The 20,555-nt window shown below is 38.6% G+C and overlaps 1 protein-coding gene across 1 annotated transcript; it reads right to left on the bottom strand.

Moving 5' to 3' along the window:
* Positions 1-16,713: 16,713 nt before the first annotated feature.
* Positions 16,714-18,861, bottom strand: LOC145783687 (uncharacterized). The gene is made up of 4 exons (XM_082595578.1): positions 18,774-18,861; positions 18,480-18,607; positions 17,462-17,612; positions 16,714-16,914 (listed from the first exon to the last, which is right to left on the bottom strand). Exons 1-4 carry the CDS (start codon positions 18,820-18,822, stop codon positions 16,742-16,744), a joined length of 501 nt encoding a protein of 166 aa, XP_082451704.1. The 5' UTR covers positions 18,823-18,861; the 3' UTR covers positions 16,714-16,741.
* Positions 18,862-20,555: the final 1,694 nt, after the last annotated feature.

The raw sequence follows: 20,555 nt of genomic DNA, 5'->3' as shown, positions 1-20,555 counted from the left end.
ATACAAAGCAAGCCATCGCGAGGCATTTGCACCTTGATTGTGACATACGCCCCCCCTTAGAATATTGTTGCAAACAATATAACAACACAATCAATACAAAACACACCATAAAACAATTAATTACTCAATAATCAGTTCTCATAAGTCTATCGTTGCATGATCTACCAACGATAGCTTTTCTCAAAACAATAGTCACGTTTTCTGCGAAAGTCTCCAACGTCCTCAACATCTTCAGTGCATCGGCGAGCGAGATGACCCATCTTCCTACATCGGAAACATCTCCTCTCCGGACAGTCCTTGGCGAGATGACCTTCTTTATGACAATTGTAGCAAGCCTTTTCATCAAAAGGGCAGCTCCTGGCTATGTGTCCAATCTCCCCACATCGGTAGCAGTGGTTGTCACGGCAACGTCTATTTTCCGAATGTCCGCCGTCAGCAACGCACTCCCTGGCGAAGTGTCCGCGTCTACCGCATCTATAGCAAACTCCAAATGGTCGTCGCCTGTCTCTTCTCCTCGGTTCTTCGCGCTCGCAATATCCGTCATCGTGAGATCGTTGCTGATTATCTACAGAACAATCTCGAGCAAAGTGACCATTCTTGCCACAAGAATAACAGGTAACTTCAGAATCTTTCTCAATAACATTTCCGATTATAAGATCAACTAAAGAGTTTTGTAAACATAACGCTTTCACAGTCCCACTACAATACGGAGTTTCGATAGATATCATCGCTAAAGGTCCTTGGATTGAAGTGGTATCTATTTTTGTCACATGGCCAGTTTTTCCCGTTAATTGACTGTCTTTAACCAAATCTCTCCTCACTATTATACCAGTAGAACCAGAATCACGTAAAACTTTTACCTTTTTGTCTCCAACTTTTCCATCCACTACTGGCAGGTGATCTTCAGGTATTATTTTTCCGCAAACATCTTCATCCGGATTCTTCTCGTCAAGCGTGGGTTCAGGAATCATTAACGCACAACCGCATCGATAAACGTCCGTGTCTTTATCTTTTCCAGACTGATTAGGTAAGGAAAACGACTTGTCCTTGCATTCCTTCGCTTCGTGTCCCTGCCTATTGCAACGATTGCACCACTTCCTCGATTCCTGATGATTTCTGTTAGTCTTCCTCCGGCAGTTAACAGATTTATGACCTAAGCCATTACAATTAAAACAACGTACTTCTCTTGGAACAGCACCTCCTTTAAAATTATTTGTTTGCTCCTCGTCATTATCGCATGACAACGTTTCATCAGTCGACAACTTCTCATCATGAGCAACTAAGTACTGTTCTGCCACACTGGCTATTTCTTCTAGATTCTTTGGACTTCTCTCCATTAAATAAACAGACAGATCTTTTGAACATGAATCTGTGAATTGTTCCTTAACTATAAGGTTTGCCAATCCGTCCAATGATTGTTCGGCCGCCGAAAGTTCAAACCATTTTAACAAAAGATTTCTCAAACGTTCAATAAATTGACCTGGGCTTTCGTGTTTTTCAGGCTTTGCCTCACGGAATCTTTGACGGTATCCATGCTCGGTAAAATTGTATCGTTTTAACAGAGCTAACTTCAATCTGTCGTAGTTCATGGCTTCTTCTTGCGAAAGTCTTGAATATACATCAAGAGCTTGTCCCGATAATAACATGCTTAGCTGGGTAGCCCACGTCGACTTCTCTAATTTGGCTATTGTAGCATATCTTTCAAATCTTAACAAATAACTATCCAACTCATCTTTTTCTTCAGCAAATGATGGCAAATCTGGACGTCTAACTTGCGCCACAATAACATCTCGAGCATTATCATTAGTAGAATTAGATCGCTCACCAATGTCCAGCTTTTGTTTTTCTAATTCAAGTTTTAACTTTTCCAATTCATATTGCGCTCTTCTTTCTTCAACTTCTGCTTCGCGCTGCGCTTGTTTCTCTTCAGCTTCTCGTTGAGCTTGTTTCTCTTCAGCTTCGCGCTGCGCCCGCTTCTCCTCTGCTTCAGCTTCAAGTTGTGCTCGCTTTTCCTCAGCTTCAAGTTCTGCTTTCCTTATTTCACGAGCAGCTCTTCTATCTTCTCTTTCGTCAGCTTCTCGCTGAGCTTTTTGGTCCATTATCTTGTGATACTCTTCCATCACAAACTGAGACTTCTCATTACCAGTCAGCCCCATTCGTTCAGCCATGCTCCCTAAGTCTTCAATCATCTCATGTTTGACAGTATCCGCCATCTTGACATTAATTTATTATTCTTTCAATAAATCTTCGGTATTCTTCGGTTTTTCGGTTAATTTTTTTCGGTTAATCCTGGACGAGCCCCCAGAATGTCACGATTTCTTTCTATCTCTTACCAGGAAAAAGACTTGGAAAGGTTCAATGACGTAGTTTAATGGGTCAACCGAAAAGCAGTCAATTAAATGTCGAATAATTCTACTGGTGAAATGATAATCTGACTTCTTGAAGAACTTTAACGAACGGCTTCTCAAATAACTCTAATTTCTACATCAACTACCCATCCACAACTCATAGCACAACTCTCATAATCAACTTATAATAAACACCATAATAATCTCAGAATCATCATCAGAATAATCAGAATACAAACTACACCACTATTTATAGTTGGCTGTTCAGTCCAGTAACTTCGAGAAGGTTACATCATAAAGAACCATCGTTCGGTCACGTAGCATTTAAAAGGTAAACAACAGAAGTCTCTAGAAGTCTAAAGAATGTCACGTTCGCAAGAAGATTCTTACATAATAACGATTTCGCAATCGGACATTTACAGATAAACAACCTTATGACGTCATGACAAACGACGCTCAGAAATCATGAAAAACAACAGAACCTTCTAGATTTGCATGCTTACAGATGATTCTAGAAATACGTTACATAATACAAATTTCTCAATCAGAGGTTACTTCAGGTCATAACCGATAATAACACAACGCACCAGAATTCCATAATGAAAATAGCACATTCGTTGAAGATACAAAGCAAGCCATCGCGAGGCATTTGCACCTTGATTGTGACAACAATAAACAATTAAACATACAATGTACTGTAAAAAGATGGGTCTAAAATTATATGAGTCCACGGCATATACACTATACAGTAGACAGGGTATGGGATGGAATGAAATGCAAGACGTTTTTTCCATCTTCCATCCTGAGATTTTCCATGGATTTTCTTCCATTTCATCTCAGAAATCTCTTCCATCTTCACATTTTGTGATCTCCGCGTTGAATATGCCACAAATAAACCTAAACACCATAGCTTTCTGATTGGTCAATTCTGCCTAACGACAGTAGGTTTGACAAATACGCGTCAGGCAACAGTCCCGTTGGTTTAATACGAACCGAAAATCGAATTATTTCAGCAAGCAACGTAATATTTTGCATGTCTTGATAAAGCTTTAAAAAGTTAATGATGGAATTGGGATGGAATGATGGAAGATTGTCTTCCATCCCATCATTAAGATCTTCCATTCCTTTCCATCCTTGACATTTTCCATCTTTCATCCCAAAATCTGTCTTCCATTCCATTCCATCTTCCATTCCATCCCATTCCCTGACAGTAGAAGCAAACACGTAAGTGGCAATTCCAGTCAAGCTACTGTATATGGGAGTCACCAATGGCTACCATCTCCAGGTGGCCATGGAGTCTCCTTACAAACTAAGTTACAACTTTTACATTCGCCATTAATTTTTTTTTATCGTTAACTTTTTTAATTTTATTTTACTCTTTTAATCACAACTTCTTTATGGGTAGACTACAATTTACGTATCACAGCTTTTTGTAAGTTTTTGTTATTTAGGTTAAGACAAACGTTTGTTGGGAAAGCATTGGCCTGCCAAGCTGACACACATATGAAAATATGAAAGTAATTTTGGACATAAGTGTAAATATTAAGCTTAAAATATATAGATAAAGTATCATAATAATACCACCAAGTACACAATAAAATATAACTTTACTTAATAAATAGGGTCTGAAACGTTTTGCGCGACTGTGATCAGTAAGACGGCACTAAATTGCTGGCGTCGCAGTGTGGGCTTCTGTTTGGCATGCGCTTACAAGTCGTGCTCCTAATCGCCATCAAATTTCAACTCAATCTATTTGTATTCATTCTTTACCGATATACAAATGAACTTGTTAGTCTATGTTGCGTTAACGTTATAATAGAAGAAAAACTGAGAAAGTTAACATATCATTTCACAACAAAGTGGTACATTGAAAAGTCTCCCTTACTGCACTGGACGGTGACCTGTGGAAATGAGCACAAAATAATCATCGTTTTGTGTTCACTTCCACAAAAGTATGCAAATGGGCTCGTAGTTGGGTCCTCACTTCACTATTGCAGATTTTGAACGGCCAACACAGTATCAAAGTTGGCTTGGTGAGTTAGGCTATTTACGACCGTCTTCAGTTCTTGTTCATCAAACCGACATGCCTTTCAAAACGATTTTTATTTCAAAATCTATCGTATTTTTGAAATAAAACATTTATCAAAGTGCCTATAATGAAAACTGTTATATTGACAAAAAACGTTATATTGGCGCCTACAGGGCCGTTGACAGGATTTCTCGGGCCCGGTACCAATTTTTATTTTGGGCACCTTTCATCGACAATGTTATGAATACAAAGGTTGCTGTTAAAACGAGGATTACACATGCCGGTCAAAGTAGAAAATTAAGATCAAACCCGATATGCCAAAAGCATGGTTGTTTAACAAATCTTGCGCAATCTTAAAATTTCCCGAACCGCGAAACTTACTATTTCTATTTAGTGGTTGCTTTTTTGAACTTTTATTTGTAACATGACGTCTTGTATTACTTCCCGATTCCATTGATGTTTCACTGGTCATTCTAGGCTCACCAGAAGAAAATTTACAGCAAAGTTAGTGCAGATGGTCAGAAAGCTTTCAATTTGATTTGGGAAAGGTTTTTGGGCCTAGGTCAAACATTTGCTGATTGCTACAATCGGAAAAGGATTTTATTCTAATTTTTAGTCCAGAAATAGGGATAGCAATCTTCTTACCTGTGCCATTTCAGTTTTTGAGTTTAAACAAACATTAGCTTGTTTATTTTGAAATTTGTGTTTCGGGTTATAGTTCACTAAATATTCGTGGTTAGGGAAATCACTATACTAAACTATACTAAATTTTTATTTTACCATCTGACGGCTGAAGTGGCTGTTTTAACCTCTGATGGCAATTCTTTTAGATCTGATTATATTAAGATCTTGATAATGTTTGAAGTCGCGGAGAATTTTTTAAATCCGGGCCCCTTAAAAATTCAAAAGTACCATCTAGACCCCCTGTCAACGCCCCTCGGCGCCTACTTTGTACACAAAATTTTCTTTCAATTAACGTTCTTGTTTTTCATAGATAAAAAAAAATATCGTAGTACTGTAATGACAATACACAACACGCTACGTTAGCTACCGATTATACTGCTACGACAAATATTTATGAGTTTGTTTGTAACTTGATACAGACATTCAAGTAGATACATCGACAGGTAAGTTATTCCGTAACTTCTTCTTTAGGTATTTATACCAAGGGAATAGGATGGTTTTCCACTGAGCGTTCCCTAACTGTATCAAAAGAAATTCAGCAAAAAGTGCTACTCTTAAATACATGTGAATCCAGAAACCATTATTTTGTGTTTGGAAACTCAATGTGACAGTCCCAATGCAATCAATGAGAGCGCTAACAACAGCAATTACAAAGTTTCTTTTCGCCATATTCATCAAACTTTTCTTTTTTGATGACGATTTTGTATTTTTTGAGCTAGAGGTTTCAACACCAGACCTGTTCTTAATTATCGGGTAAGCAAACAAGAGAGAAGAGACAGTGTGAATTATAATAGCATTGATTCCTAAAACAGCACCCAATGTATTACTGATACTTGTACCTTTAGCCACATAACAGTCGTTGTTGCCATCATGTATGAAATGCACAAATACTTTCGTTAGAATTGCATATACTAATGGAATTCCTGCAGCTGAAAACAATGAAATTCTGCTCACAAATCGTGTGAATGGTGATGTCAGATGCTTCATCAATTTGTTTATATAAAAAGATCTTTGACGAGACCAAATTGTGGAGTACATTGATAAATAAGTCAAATTAATAAGAGCTTCTTCGATATGTTTGAATACATCACAACTCGGAAGTAAATCGATTTCCAACAAAATATTGGTCAAAACCTCTAACATTACACTTCCTGTCAACACAATTGATGCTAAGAAACTTAAAACTCTTGGTAGATTGTTAAAACTTTGTTTGGTTATGTTCCATTTTTTGAAGACGTTGGCTGCAGACTTCTGTGACCTGCGCACTTTTGTCTCATGAATGCTCAACACTATAACAAAGTAGGAAAATATACCAATGTCAATGATTTTCGCATGCTGGAACAAATCAGTGAACAAGTATCCGATTGACTGCGATTCGTTGGATGAGTTCAATCGAAACGGCAGCAAAGTTTTCAAAGAAACTGTGGAAACTTCAGTCATTTTGATTTAGAAAGTACTGCAAGACTTTGAGTAACTTAACGATGTGCTGTTGCTAGTTCAGACCAAAGCTACAAATGAATCTTAAAATGCTTTGTTCGAGCTTTTCAAACCATGTGTCATTTAACGTTTAAATTGTATTTCCTCCACAGAGTTAATGTGTTTATGCTAATTATTGTTGTCAGCCATGGCCACCTTGTCAGCTTATAGAACTAATTACGTTTGTGTCATCTAAGTACATCAATAAAGTGCGATCTCTTTTGGCTTTGTTGTGACAACGACACAACGTCGTCTAAAAGAACAAACAAGGCCACTTAAAAACGGTTAAAGCTAATAAAAAATTAAAACATATATGTATTATTGAAGCTGAAAATTTGGCTAAAACAAAACGGGAATACTACGTAGGTATAACTTTAAATAGGATAAGTAACATAACCGCAAGACTACTGGTGATTTAAATCCTAACAATATTAATATAGAGCCACAACCATGTTGCAAACCGGGTTCCTGGTCGTTTTAACTAAAGGTGTAGGCCTACGGAGCAGTGGCGTATAGTGACCATTTTTTGGTGTTCCCTATCCTTCAACAAGCCTTACACACACTAGACTTGCAGTTTGCTTCGAAGCTGTTCAGATTATATCAAAATAAACTGATGTGACATGATGTAAAAGTCACTGTGCAAATCAAGCATGTGTTTAAAACTGTTTAAAAAACGTGAACATGTAGGGTTTTGGCTATCTGAAGCTGTCTTTTGGTTATTAAAGGGATAATTTAGTCTGTCTAGACTTTAGGGGTATGATTAGGCTACCTACAAAAATTAAACAAGTTAAATGTAATATGAAATATATTTATTATTAATCAAAATTATAAGTACTTATTCGGGAAATTGAAAAGTACTTAATCTGTCTCTAACCAATTTAGTTTTATCGACCGGTGTCAGAAAAGCGACATTTTTCAGTCGTGAATTTATCTTTTCTTTTCAGTCGTTCAGTCTGTTCTCTTTTTTAAAATCTGTCTTTGAGTGTGTGTATTTTTCAATTGCCTGCTTATTTCATAATAATTATACAGGACCTTTTTATAAGTAGTCGCCTATCGTGAGAGTGGCATTTGTGGGGAAGCGTGACCTAGATTCAGTGAGAGCGGAATTTAGGTTTTGAATTTCCACAGTTGAAGTGCATTTTCAAATTTTAGTTCTCATAAATTTCTGCAAAATGTTCTCATAAATTTGAATTTGTTAATTAAAAACATGCTACATGCTACACACTTCCCTCCTTAAGGCAAAATAACGGATAAATCATATCACAATAAGGCGATTATACATGATGCAAATAATGTACAAGTGTGTGGTTATAAGATACTTTACAAAGAAAATTGACCGATGTAGGCTAACAATAGTAGGAGAAGACACATGACCTACCTCCTCTCGTGGAATGAGGAAATTGAACGCACACATAAGCAAGTATACCATAGTTATAGTTTTTATGATTCACAGTATTTGAGTGGGCACGTGGTTGCAAGGGAAACAATCATTTATATTATCATAAGAGATAAGGCGATGTCGTAGTTCCCTGGGAGCCTTTTTGGCTTATTTAGGCAAGACAGTATAGTGGCTTGACTAATGGGCTGGGTACAGTTTTACTTCTTGTCCAGGAGGGATGCAGTTTCGCCTCATGTTCAGGAGAATTTATGTTATGGAAGCTGTGTCATTCTTGAGTAAGCATTACAAATAGTTTTAAAAATGAAATACACAAATATCTTAAGCTATACAGGTCGGTAATTTTCCATGACTGTCCATGCCCCGCCTCCGGAGAGATAAGACTTGACACTCATAGAAGCAAACCAGAATAGTAATAATATTGCAGTGAGCTACGCGTGCGCGAAGGTTGTGCTAGACGGAGGTGGCGTTCATGAGAGTAATGTCTTTGAAGACAAGATATGCTATAGAGTTTGAGCATGTTGAGTACGGGACGAGACTATGACAGCAATGCTGATGAGCAGTTCAGTTTATGACTGTTGACTGATGATGAGGACAACATGAACGAGTGGCCAACTTGTAAAGTGGCAAGCTGTAAAGCAGATGTCTTGTGCTGATGAAAGCTGCGGCGATTTTGTTGAAGTAGAGTGCTTCTTGTTTGAAGAAGGCTTGAGTGCGCACAATGCAACTACTGTGCGTGGTGTCGCAGTGTAGCGGCGAACATAGGGTTGACCTTGTTGAAAGACAATGATACAGCTTCGGTGCTTGGCGGCTGTGAGGTTAGCCGAGTTGATATCGTCTCCATAGAGCTTCTTTTCGTAAGGGCATCTCTGAATAAAGGCATCTCTGAATAGAGGCATCTCTCGTGGAGGTAAGTTGATGAGGGCCACAATGTGGTGGCGATGACGTTGAGAACTTGGTCGTGTCATCCGTCGTAGTGTTGTCAGTTTCTGAAGGTCTCTCGCATCTCGTCTAGCAGCAACCATGTGGTGAGAGGCGCATCTGCAAAAAGGGATACAGAGTAGCATCCGCAAGATACATATAGTAAGTAAAGTACGCACACTGTAGTATAATACGATAAAAAAGCATAAGAATGGTTGAAACGACCAAGCGACATGATTTAGTCATGTCGGCAAATAACAGCTGATGAGGTGCTAGAAGCTGTTCAAATATGAGAACAGGCAGGAAAAAGCGGTAGACTGTAAGTGTGTACAATGTGATACAATACAGGTGATACAATGTCAGTGAATGAGCGAAGGCGGTGAGAAAAGGAATAGCTTAGTGGACGTAGGCTAGGTGAAATGATGGGCACCTAAAAATGTAATAAAATGCAGTAAAAAACAGGTGATGATGCGATATCAGTAAATGGACATGTCAGTGAGACAAGGCGTAACTTGAGACACGATATAAAAAAGCGGTAAATAGTAGCATATGATAAATAGGAATACCATGTAACATGCCAGTGTCATGGCGTAAGCTTACGGCTGATAAAATGTATGGAACAGTAGGTAGCCTAATGGTATAGGAAGCGTGACCAAAAAATAACTTACCCAGATAAAATTGGTAGGCGTAAAGCGACTGGTATGTTTTGTAGTAGTTAATAAACGTTTGAACTACGTGGAATGAATGGTGCTGTTTTGTCGATTTCAGAACTAGGCAGCGCTCCTGCCTTATCAAGAGACAAAAGAAATTTCATGGCCAAATGCCAACCAAGCTTACATACAAAGTTCCATATTCAAGGTAAATAACTGTGCATATACTGCAATTTCAAACAAAAGAAAACAGCGGCCAAAATAGCTGAACAAAGTTTCTCAAATCATGTTAACTCCTAATAATACTATAAAAATGGGGGAACAATAACCACAACCTTTATGGGCACAGGCAACTTCACATAATTCCCCTATCTTTGCATCACGGAGTTATACGAACTGATAGTTTCAACTGAGAACCTAAGGGTAGCAAAGTGGATGTCTCGTAGTCGGAGTAAAAAGACGCACAAAAATCACGAATGGTTGCTTGGGAGCGAAACCACAACGCTTTGCAGAGCGTTGTCTGCCCGTTTGTATAAAATAAGATTGGGACGTGTGTCCGGCAATTTGTTATGCCGACCCATGCTAGTTGCACGTAGGTTAAGGCAAAACAAAGGAATATTAAAATGAGCTAAGTATTCAAGTTATATTTGACACTGCGATTTTTCAACAAAAAATTACATGGTTATGTTTCCCTGAAAAGGGAACTTGTTGGCAATTAGTGAATCTAATATGAACGTTTAAAAATATTAAAAGTGGCAAATGGCGCCTCGACATTCAAACAAAATTTTCGACATCGCCGGGTAAAATGAGTGGTCTACCGCTGAACAATTCGCTTTAGTACTTCCCATGAGCGAGCAATAAAAATCAATTACGTTTGACAAGCAATAAACTGCTGGCATTGCGCTTATAAAGTTCAGTAGGTTACACAAAATTGTTCCGAACCAAAGTATAAAATGTTAAAAAGTAACATGTTTTTATAAGATATTTAGGCTATGAGTACGAGCATTTTCAACTTTGAAATAAAAATTGTAGCGTATCCTACTTACCAGATTTTTTGTAGTTACTTTGTAGAAAATCTTTCTTAACTTACTTGTCTGAGTGTCACCAAAGTGAGGCGCAAACTATTAACTAAAGTTTTATTCATTTTCAACCCGACTTAGTCTACGTTCGGAGGTTACCAATGTGGTAACATTTATATTACATGTTTGTTATAGGTTTTATAAGTTAATTAATTACATTAAGACTGTTTTAACTATCTGATAAAATTCTATATAATTTGCTCCACTAAACCTTATTCACATAACTGTTGTCCATATTATATTGTCGAGTTAATCAAAAGTTAATCATTGCTTTGTTTGGACGAGCCTACAGTGTAGGGCTTTTAGACTATCTACAAAAACTTAACAAGTTAAATGTAATACCGGTATTAAATATATTTATTATTAATCAAAGTTACAAGTTCTTATACACCCACATCTACACCCACATTCAACATCTACACCCACGACCTGCCAACCACGGTCTCCGCAAAATACGCTTATGCGGACGATCTGGCAATTCTCCACTCCACAAAGTCGTGGGAAAATCTAGAAGACACCTTGAGCCAGGACATGCAAACCATCTCAGCTTATCTCCAGAACTGGCGACTGAAACTCAGCGAAACCAAAACTGTGGCGGCAGCTTTCCACCTACACAATCGGGAAGCTGATCGTGAGCTACATGTCCACAACAACGGAAAACCTCTGTCCTTCTGCCCCGAGCCAAGGTACCTTGGGGTGACACTAGACAGATCGCTCACATACCGCCACCATTTGGTGTCACTGCGCAAGAAACTGACATCCCGCGCTGCATTATTGAAGCGCCTGGCAGGCTCTAGCTGGGGGGCGAGGGCTGACACTTTGCGAATAGCAGCCTTAGCCCTTGTCTACTCTTCAGCAGAGTACTGTGCACCTGTCTGGTGCCGCAGTGCTCACTGCCACAACATCGACACTGCCATAAACAGCGCCCTGCGCACAGTGACCGGATGCCTGCGTCCCACACCATTGGACAATCTCCCCATTCTCGCTGGCATCCAACCTGCTGAGCTTCGTCGCGAAGAAGCCACTCTGTCCCTCGGTCGACGGGCACTGGAGCCTAATCATCTTCTCCACCACAAGATCTCTGCCTTCCCAAACGGGCACCCCCGCCGACTGAAATCAAGACACCCATTCGTGCCAGCCGCTCGGCTTCTGATCAACAAAGCTGATGAACAAGACATCTCTGCGGCTACTTGGGCGGACCATAAATGGAATTCTGAATGGAGGTCAAGCACCACCAGACTCCATTCATTCATCCCCGACGCCGACACACGCCCAATCGGCCTGACACTACAGAGACAGGCGTGGGTGCGCCTCAACCGTCTCCGTACGGGCGTCGGGCTTTTCCGCTCAACCATGCACCAATGGGGAATGGCTTCTTCCTCCTCCTGTGAATGTGGTGCCGAGGAACAGACCGCAGACCACATCATCAATGACTGTACCATCTTTAAGCCACCTAACGGAGTGGAAGGTCTGCGCGTCATGGATGATGAAACTAAAGACTGGCTGCTCTCTAGTAGCCTTCCAGTGTAGTCTGGGAACATCGTGAATCTGGGGTGGTAAAAGGATAGACCCTCGGCCCCAGAAGCTCAGACGACGACGACGACGACAAGTTCTTATTCGGGAAATTGAAAAGTAATTGAAAAGTAGGCTACTTCTGTCTCTAGCCAATTTAGTTTTATCGACCGGTGTCAGAAAAGCGACATTTTCCAGTCGTGAATTTTATCTTTTCTTTTCAGTCGTTCAGTCCGTTCTCTTTTTTAAAGTCTGTCTCTGAGTGTGTGCATTTTTCAATTCCCTGCTTATTTCATAATATACTACGTAGTACCTTTTTATAAGTAATAGCTAGGGACGGTGGAATATCGGGATGACTCACTTTACTGATTTTTCTTGTGAAATGGACAGCTGGAGGGTCACTAAGAAGTTCAAAAATTAGCAGAACTGCACAACGTTTTCTTTGCTTTTGCGTAAATTCATTCTCATCAAATGAATTGCTATATTTGGTTAAAATTTTGGGTGCTAGAGAATCTGCAGAACCTTACTGCAGCAGTGTGAGGCTATCTACCGTTACTGCTGTTGCGTGAAGTTAACCGCTGCATTACCATGACTTGAATACCAATTAAATAAACATGATATCACATATTTCCTACATTTATTTTGGCGATACACACTTTCTACACATGTGGGCAGGTCATATAAACTGCACCTGAGTATGCGACATATGGTAGTAGACCTCAAGCTGTAGTTGCATCAAATTTTGTCATAACATTGTGACCCTCCAGTTGTCCACCTTACTTTTGAGTGAGCAATCCCCTACTTCTACCATCCCTAGTAATAGCCTATCGTGAGAGTGGCATTTGTGGGGAAGCGTGACCTAGATTCAGTGAGAGCGGAATTTAAGTTTTGAATTTTCACAGTAGAAGTGAATTTTCAAATTTTAGTTCTCATAAGTTTCTGCAAAATGTTCTCATAAATTTAAATTGTTAGGTAAAAACCATGTAGCCTACATGTTACACAATCCCGGACGAGCCCCCAATGTACGGTTTTGGCTATCTGAAGCTGTCTTTTGGTTATTAAAGAGATAATTTAGTCTGTCTAGACTCTAGGGCAGGGGTGTGCAACCTTTATTACAAGAGGGCCAGATATAAATAACTGGGTGACACCGCGGGCCGCACGTTTATTTAACATATGATTTCTAGTAGTTGCAGGCACAAAAACGTAGTTTTTTGTTAACGCATTTCAGGACTATATACTCTCCATTCAACGGCACCTTGTGAATGGAATAATTCCCCAGCTACAACACTTCAACAATCGGAAACTTCACTCTGCCAATTTCGATAACCGGCCCTGTGTCAGGAGCCTCTACAAGTATGCGAAACTACCAGGAATAACCTATCAAGGCTTTGTCAGTCCGAGGATAAAGATTCAAAACCAACCAACCAAGTTAAGACGCATAAATTTCTGAAGAAAACTGCTAGCCTATTCAAATTTATTGTCTTTAAACGAGTTCAGTGAGAAGTTTGCAGCTGGCTTCTTTTCCCAAACGGCCTTTTTCCAAATTTACTTCAATGGAAGTGCTCGCAATTCGAAGCCATTTTTCAAGTATTCGTCTGTCAGAACCGATCGATAGGGAGATGCCATGCCGCCAATTTTAGAAAAAAATTGTTCGCACAAATACGTTGAGCCAAAAAGAGCCATTTTTGAAGCCATGGATTTTTTCAAATGTGGAAAGTCATCTTAGTTGAGATGTTTTCGGTAAAAATCGCCAAGATTCATTTTTAAATACTGGTGCTTTGTCCATCTCTATTGAATGGCGAAGAGAACGTACCAAACAAATGTCCATGAGGTTTGAAGTTCTTGAAACGAGCCAAAAATTCATACAACAATTTTTCAAGTTGGTCTGCAAATTCAGTTTTCTTCTCAGGATCCATTCCATAGTCTCTCAAAGTTGGAAAGTGAAAAAGATTTCCTGTCTGTACGTGAGCTTTCCAAAGTCGTAAATTGTTCATAATGCCTTGTATGTGACCATACATTTTTACCTTCCAAATGATTAAATACAATGGATTAGCGGTGGACGGTAGGAGATTTCCAAAATGGTTAACAAAAGGTGCGAAATCTATAATAATCCACTCCACAATGAATTGTTCACACGTACCAGACTAAACTAAATTATAAACACGTTTCACGGGCCGGACACAATTCAAAATTGGCACATCTGCGCGGGCCGCACAGTTTTTCTTCGCGGGCCGCATTTGGCCCGCGGGCCGCACGTTGCATACCCCTGCTCTAGGGGTATGATTAGGCTACCTGCAAAAATTAAACAAGTTGAAATGTAATATGAAATATATTTATTATTAATCAAAGTTACAACTTCTTATTCGGGAAATTGAAAAATACTTAATCTGTCTCTAACCTATTTAGTTTTATCGACCGGTGTCAGAAAAGCGACATTCTCCAGTCGTGAATTTTACCTTCTCTTTTCAGTCGTTCAGTCTGTTCTCTATTTTAAAGTCTGTCTCTGAGTATGTGTGCATTTTTCAATTCCCTGCTTATTTCATAATATGCCGGCAGTACCTTTTTATAAGTAATCGCCTATCGTTAGAGTGGCATTTGTGGGGAAGCGTGACCTAGATTTCATGAGAGCGGAAATTAAGTTTTGAATTTTCACAGTTAAAGTGCATTTTCGTATTTTAGTTCTCATAAGTTTCTGCAAAATGTTCTCATAAATTTAAATTTGTTAGTTAAAAACATGGTACAAACGCACAAAAAAGTCATTACCATAAGCCAGTGCTACAGAGTCAGATTTTCTGGACTCTTGCTCCACCCCGACTCCGAAGTCTGTGACTGCAAACTCCACTGCGACTTCAAACGTAAACCGTTAACCAGAATTTATGTTTTCTAATATTTTAAAACTTACACCTTGCCTATATTCCGTCATGACAAAAAGCATAAATTATTTCTAATGAAAAAATTACTGACATGAAAGAAAACCATAAAAGTACACAAAAATAATAGCTGCTCCAAATACGATGTAAATATTTGTCCACTAGAATTATTAATTGACTAAAAATCATACTCCGGCTCAAATTTGGTTTTTGGTTTTTTTGTTTTTTTTTATACTCCCACTCTAGCCCGAATCCTCGAATCCATCCAAAACTCGAGACTCATCGCTACCAAGCCTGGAATGCATCTAAACTTGACGTTAGGCTATTGCTTCATTTTCACGCCAGTTGTTGCAAAATTATGTGAAGAGCTTAGCCACTTAGGAATCTTAAAAATGGCGAGCGTTTGCAGATTGGAATAGTCCTCGCTCAAAATGACAAATCTTGGTCTTTCTCACTGAACACAACGTTCTGTTTGCTTCACAAGTAAACTATCTACATCATACGCCAAGGCTGTTGAGAGGATATTTTAGGCCCGTACTAACGGGATCCTCTGGTCTCAAATTAAGACAATTCTAAGAAAAAGGTTCTATATCCAAAAGCATATGTGGCGGTTTCTTTAAGTCCTGGGCTCCTTAGATTGGTCACGGCCCCTTAAAATCTATTAAAATCATCTCGGGTTTGAATCTAAAAATACCATCTGGACCCCCGTCAACGCTACTATCAGGCGCTCTCAATCGACTTTAACCTGGCTATCCCAGTTACTCTAAACTCGCAATGCAGTTTATCCTGTGAAAGTAAAATACTCAAACATAAAGGCTCTGAAATTTGTTGGGATAGCTTAAGCCAGGGTGGTCCAAACCCTGGCACGCGGGCCGCATGCGGCCCGCGTGAAGTTTTTGTGCGGCCCGCGAACACTTTGTGCATACCGGAATTATCAGTGCTAAATCCAAGGTTTAAAAATACACTACGCTTAATAAATACATTACATTCGCCACAACCCTAAATAAGTCGCGCATAATCGGGTCAATAGGTAACTATGAGGGAACAATGTCGGTTTGTGACGATACAAACGTGCGTTGATATTTTGCTTTTGTTGCTAGCACTTTCTCCGTTATGAAGCGATTAAAAAGCGACACACGGAACAGAATGGCTGATGAAACCCTGGATGCCTGCTCACGTCTATCGACTACTGAATTTAAACCAGAGATCGACACTTTTATGCAAAAGCAAAAAACAATAAATTGTTATGGCTTGCTAGTTACATGACGTGTTATGTATCGTATGTTTTTTACTAGCTGAAAATATTAATTTTTTTAATTTGTCATCTCTAAGTCCACTCCATCATCATCATAACGATCACATTAACTGCATATGTAATAACTAATTAATGTACTATCATGTTTATTGTGTGGTGTATTTGTATCATTTTATCATTCTAACTACCGGTTACTGTATAAACAAGTTTTTTAATTAAAATGACGTTTCTTAATTTTTTCAAAAGGTTGAAAAAATAGGGGGGCCATTTAATTTTTCAAAATTTTCAAAGGGAGCCCACGGTGTAAAAAAGGTTGGAAACCCCTGGTCTATTTGGTTTCGTTCGACTATCAAAAATGATAATAATTATTTAATTAAGACCTTATCATGACGACGCCTTGCTTCATCTGTAGCCTACGCCAAAGGAAAAAGCACTTGTTTGTTATTATTTTTTACTGTTTACTCAATACACAATTAGCCTTTTTGAAATTAGTTTTGCTAGATTCTTGTTTCAAAACAAGATTAATTACAAGCTCCTTGCAGTTGGTAGTAAAGGTCATTCCACGTGTTCATATCGTAAACATTCAGCCCATCGTCAATGTGAACTGGATCAGACTGAGACCAATCTCCTCCCCATCGAAGACCATTGCTCTTTACTTTATTGATAAAGCACTCCGAATAAGAGTTGTATCCAGCTAAATAGAAATATAATAACCTTAAAGTTTTTCTGTTGATTTCCAAACTTGCCCTGTTGCATGGAAAATGGAATCCAGCTCCAGACTTCAAACTAGTCATTTTTACATTAATCTAACGTCTACAGAAGTGACAAACTAACATAAAGTTAAAGTACTGTAATAATGTTGGTCTTTCTAGTGTTCATTCTCTTGGCATCGTAACTGGCTTTGCTTAATAACTCATACTTTGATGACGTTTAAATAAACGAGTTTTCCGATTTAACGATGGATGGAATAATACCCCGGCAACAAGACTTCAACAATCGGAAACTTCACTGTGTCAATTTCGGTAACCGGCCCTGCGTCAACATCCTCTGCAAGTATGCGAAACTACCAGGAATAACCAATCAAGGCTTTGTCAGTCCGAGAATACAGATTCAAAAACCAAACCAACCAAGCGAAACATGAAGACAAAAAAAAAATCAAGCGCGTGTCTGCATGACAGCTTCATACTGCTGTAGTTAACTATGTGTCAGCATCAGGAGATCTAAATGCATTGTCAGCTAACCGTCCATGCAATCCCCGTTGCACCATCCGTTGGGTGTGTCCAGATTGAAGTCGATGGCATGCCCGACCAGATGATTGGAAGTGCTAGCTGGAGGAACCACAGTACCGCCAAGATTTTGTCCCTCTTCCCGATAAGCATGAGTGACCCATACCTACGCAATATGACGCTGTTAACAAGATGTGCTCCAGGACATCTGTCCAAAATGTGCTCTAGGACATTTTGTTTTGGTGGACATCAACGAACTGGTACAAAATTAGGATAGGAGAAATTGCCCGCTTGCGTGCCACACTCGACTCGGCAACTTTTGTATGGCTTTTCTAGCTAAACAATATTTTCTCAATCAGTAAACTATTTTCTTACTAAGAAAGTATGAAATTTGCAAAGAAAGCGGGCCACAGCGCAGGTTTCTAAAATTAATCACCATTTTCTATTTAAATAGTTTTATTTTAACTTTTTGATTTTCTTCAGTTGCTTAAATAAGATATTAAGCATCAAGCCGTCGTTCATCATGCCCCTTCCTCTGGGCGCAAGTTGGATACAATGTTCCACTCTTCAACGGTTTGAGCTTTATGTAAAAGCATTTACAGTCATTATTTTTGTTTTGCCTTTGATTATTTTCCTTTTATCTTCCCTTCTACTGCATTATTGACCTTTGCCTTGCTATGTGAGTGAAATATTCCTTAATGGAAATTTTCAATAGAATTGAAAGGCATCTACGATAAGAAAAGCGTTATCAATAAACTCTACAAGTTACCAGAGTTGGTTGCTTTAGTTTGTTTGATATGTTCAAGCCGTGGTTCAAGCCAAGCGTTCGGTTCCATTTAAGTTGACGAATCCTTTGCAGACTGCGACCTACAATGCCAAAAAGCCGGAGCAGGGTTGCCAAGCATGGATTGATGGATGGTCTGCAGTTGCTTCTACTCTATTACACTTTTTAAATTAAATAATTTTGATATGGCATACCTACCTACTATTAATCTCACACATGTGATTACCAAAGAACTGTCGTTTTTCTTACTGTGACGGAGCATTGTCTGGCATAAGTATTGATATTGTCCATGTCGTCTTTAAATCCTGGTTCAACTTCAACCGTCAGTCCGTTATAGCCTTTCACGTATGAGCTACTGTACGTCACAAGAGTGCAACCTGAAAAGTTTACAAAAATAAAATTACATAAAATAAGAAATTTAACTTTAATTGCAGTCTTACCTTTTTCTTAGCATTGAACTTAATTGATAGAAAGCTATTTTTTTTAAATGTCTTAAATCAGTTTTAAAACACGACTGGCATGTCATCTAAAAACTGCACTCACCAAACCCTTGGGTCGCAAGCAAAAGTACAAGACCAAGCTTGAAAAACATATTTATCTTTCGGGCACTACAGTTGCAACGCTTCTCTTGTACTTGTATTTTACGTTTGAGCGTGAGAAATTATTGTGAGACATTATATATTGTGTTATATTTGATTAGGTGATGTTAAGTATGGGATATCTAAAGCGTGAGACAGATACAGGTGATAGAAATAACCTCAAACAATCGTAAGGAAAATGTTTTTATCGTAAAACATTAACTGCCTAATTCTAATGCAGCATATAATAATTGACAATAACAACCTATACAGCACGCGGCATTTCAATTAAAATGGCACTACTCGCAAAATTCGGAAAAAAGGTGTGTTGTGAACCCATATACAGTTATATAACAATTCACAGAGGCTTATATGTAAAACCTAGTTTGAAATATTTAAACACAAGTTAAAATGACATTCCAGTAGTAAACAGTTAACGCATGTTAGACAAACCTCTTTCAATGAGAAAAATGTAAGTGTATTTTATTGCCAAAAGATGAAGGGGATCATTTGAACTGAAGTTTGAACCAAAGTGTTTTAAGTGATGATATGGACGTTGATGTCTCTCAACCTCTGTTCTAGTTCCTCGATGTTATTGAGGATGAAAATTTATACAAGGATCCTTCATTAAGATGCAACCAAACGATTAAACATAATAATTAAATAAAGTCAGTCAGGTTCGAAGACTGACCGACTGATTTTATTTACTTTCAAAGTGTTTTATGCTGTAAATTCAGTTTACACACCGGATTATGTTTTTACATGAGCAACTTTTAGTGTTTGTATAACCGTAGAAGCAGAAACATGCAAAGCTGTCATCTTGTAATTTAAAAATAATTAACTTTGAAACACACCATCAGTTTTTCGTGAAAACATTATCATGGCTAATGATGTTTCTGTTTCTTATCTGCAGTTTGCTGTGTGTGAGCTGGATGGAAAAAATACTTAACTTCACTACCGGTAGGCCTATTATTTAATTGCAAACCTACAACCTGGGTTGACATGCTGTAGTCATGTGGAGGCTTGTGAGTACCGAGGAATTTGTCAGGCAAGCAAGGTCAGGGAATTTCCGTTCTTGATTTTACTACAAATGAGCTGCCAGACTAAGATTGGCCCATCCGCGGCATCACGCCAAAGCTTATATAATTATATACATGCAAAAGTAATGTAAAAATAGTTTCGATGCGTGCACAGCAAATGTCAGATGCTTGAAAATCAACAAATACCACTTTGGGAAACCAGGGATAGGGAAAACCGCTGCTACCTGCTTAAAGATTTTTTTTTCAGTCTGGTAACCAATCGTCGAATAATTCCAATAAAGAAAATGTCCGCTAGATGGCAGCCTATGCCTTAAAAAAAAATCTTCCTTTGTCAACTCAAAATAAGAATCACTTTTAAAAAGAGTTGCTTATTTTAGATTTGATATTCTTTCATAAACAATTGAAAAAAGCTTCTAAAAATGCTATGATCATAAATATGAGTCACGGAAGTCATTATTCTCAAATTCTGGCGTTCATATTAAACTTCATGCAATTGCAAGCAACTTATTCTATGAGATAAAATCTAAACACTTTGCAACGCTACTCTTTCAGTAAACATTACAATGGTTAAAAACTGTTTGCATTTAATTTAAAACTGAGAACTGTGTAACAGTTTAGCTCCAAGCATGGGCCTTTATAGTTACGGCTAGCTATGTCACATTTTGCGACCAATTTCCAAAAGGCCTACTTTTGTTTTTTGAACTTTT

The sequence above is a fragment of the Aplidium turbinatum genome, chromosome 14, assembly GCF_918807975.1.
Source record: "Aplidium turbinatum chromosome 14, kaAplTurb1.1, whole genome shotgun sequence".
Lineage (NCBI taxonomy): Eukaryota > Metazoa > Chordata > Ascidiacea > Aplousobranchia > Polyclinidae > Aplidium > Aplidium turbinatum.
Note: the sequence above shows the minus strand (reverse complement) of the source record. Positions and strands in the feature narration are given on the sequence as shown.

Excerpts from the sequence above, each read along its gene's own strand:
- LOC145783687 (XM_082595578.1), bottom strand. The coding sequence starts at position 18,822 with ATGTTTTTCAAGCTTGGTCTTGTACTTTTGCTTGCGACCCAAGGGTTT. Across the intron at positions 17,613-18,479 it reads CCAGACAATGCTCCGTCACA|GTATGGGTCACTCATGCTTA; the intron begins GTAAGAAAAACG and ends CATATTGCGTAG. Across the intron at positions 16,915-17,461 it reads CAACGGGGATTGCATGGACG|CTGGATACAACTCTTATTCG; the intron begins GTTAGCTGACAA and ends ATTTCTATTTAG.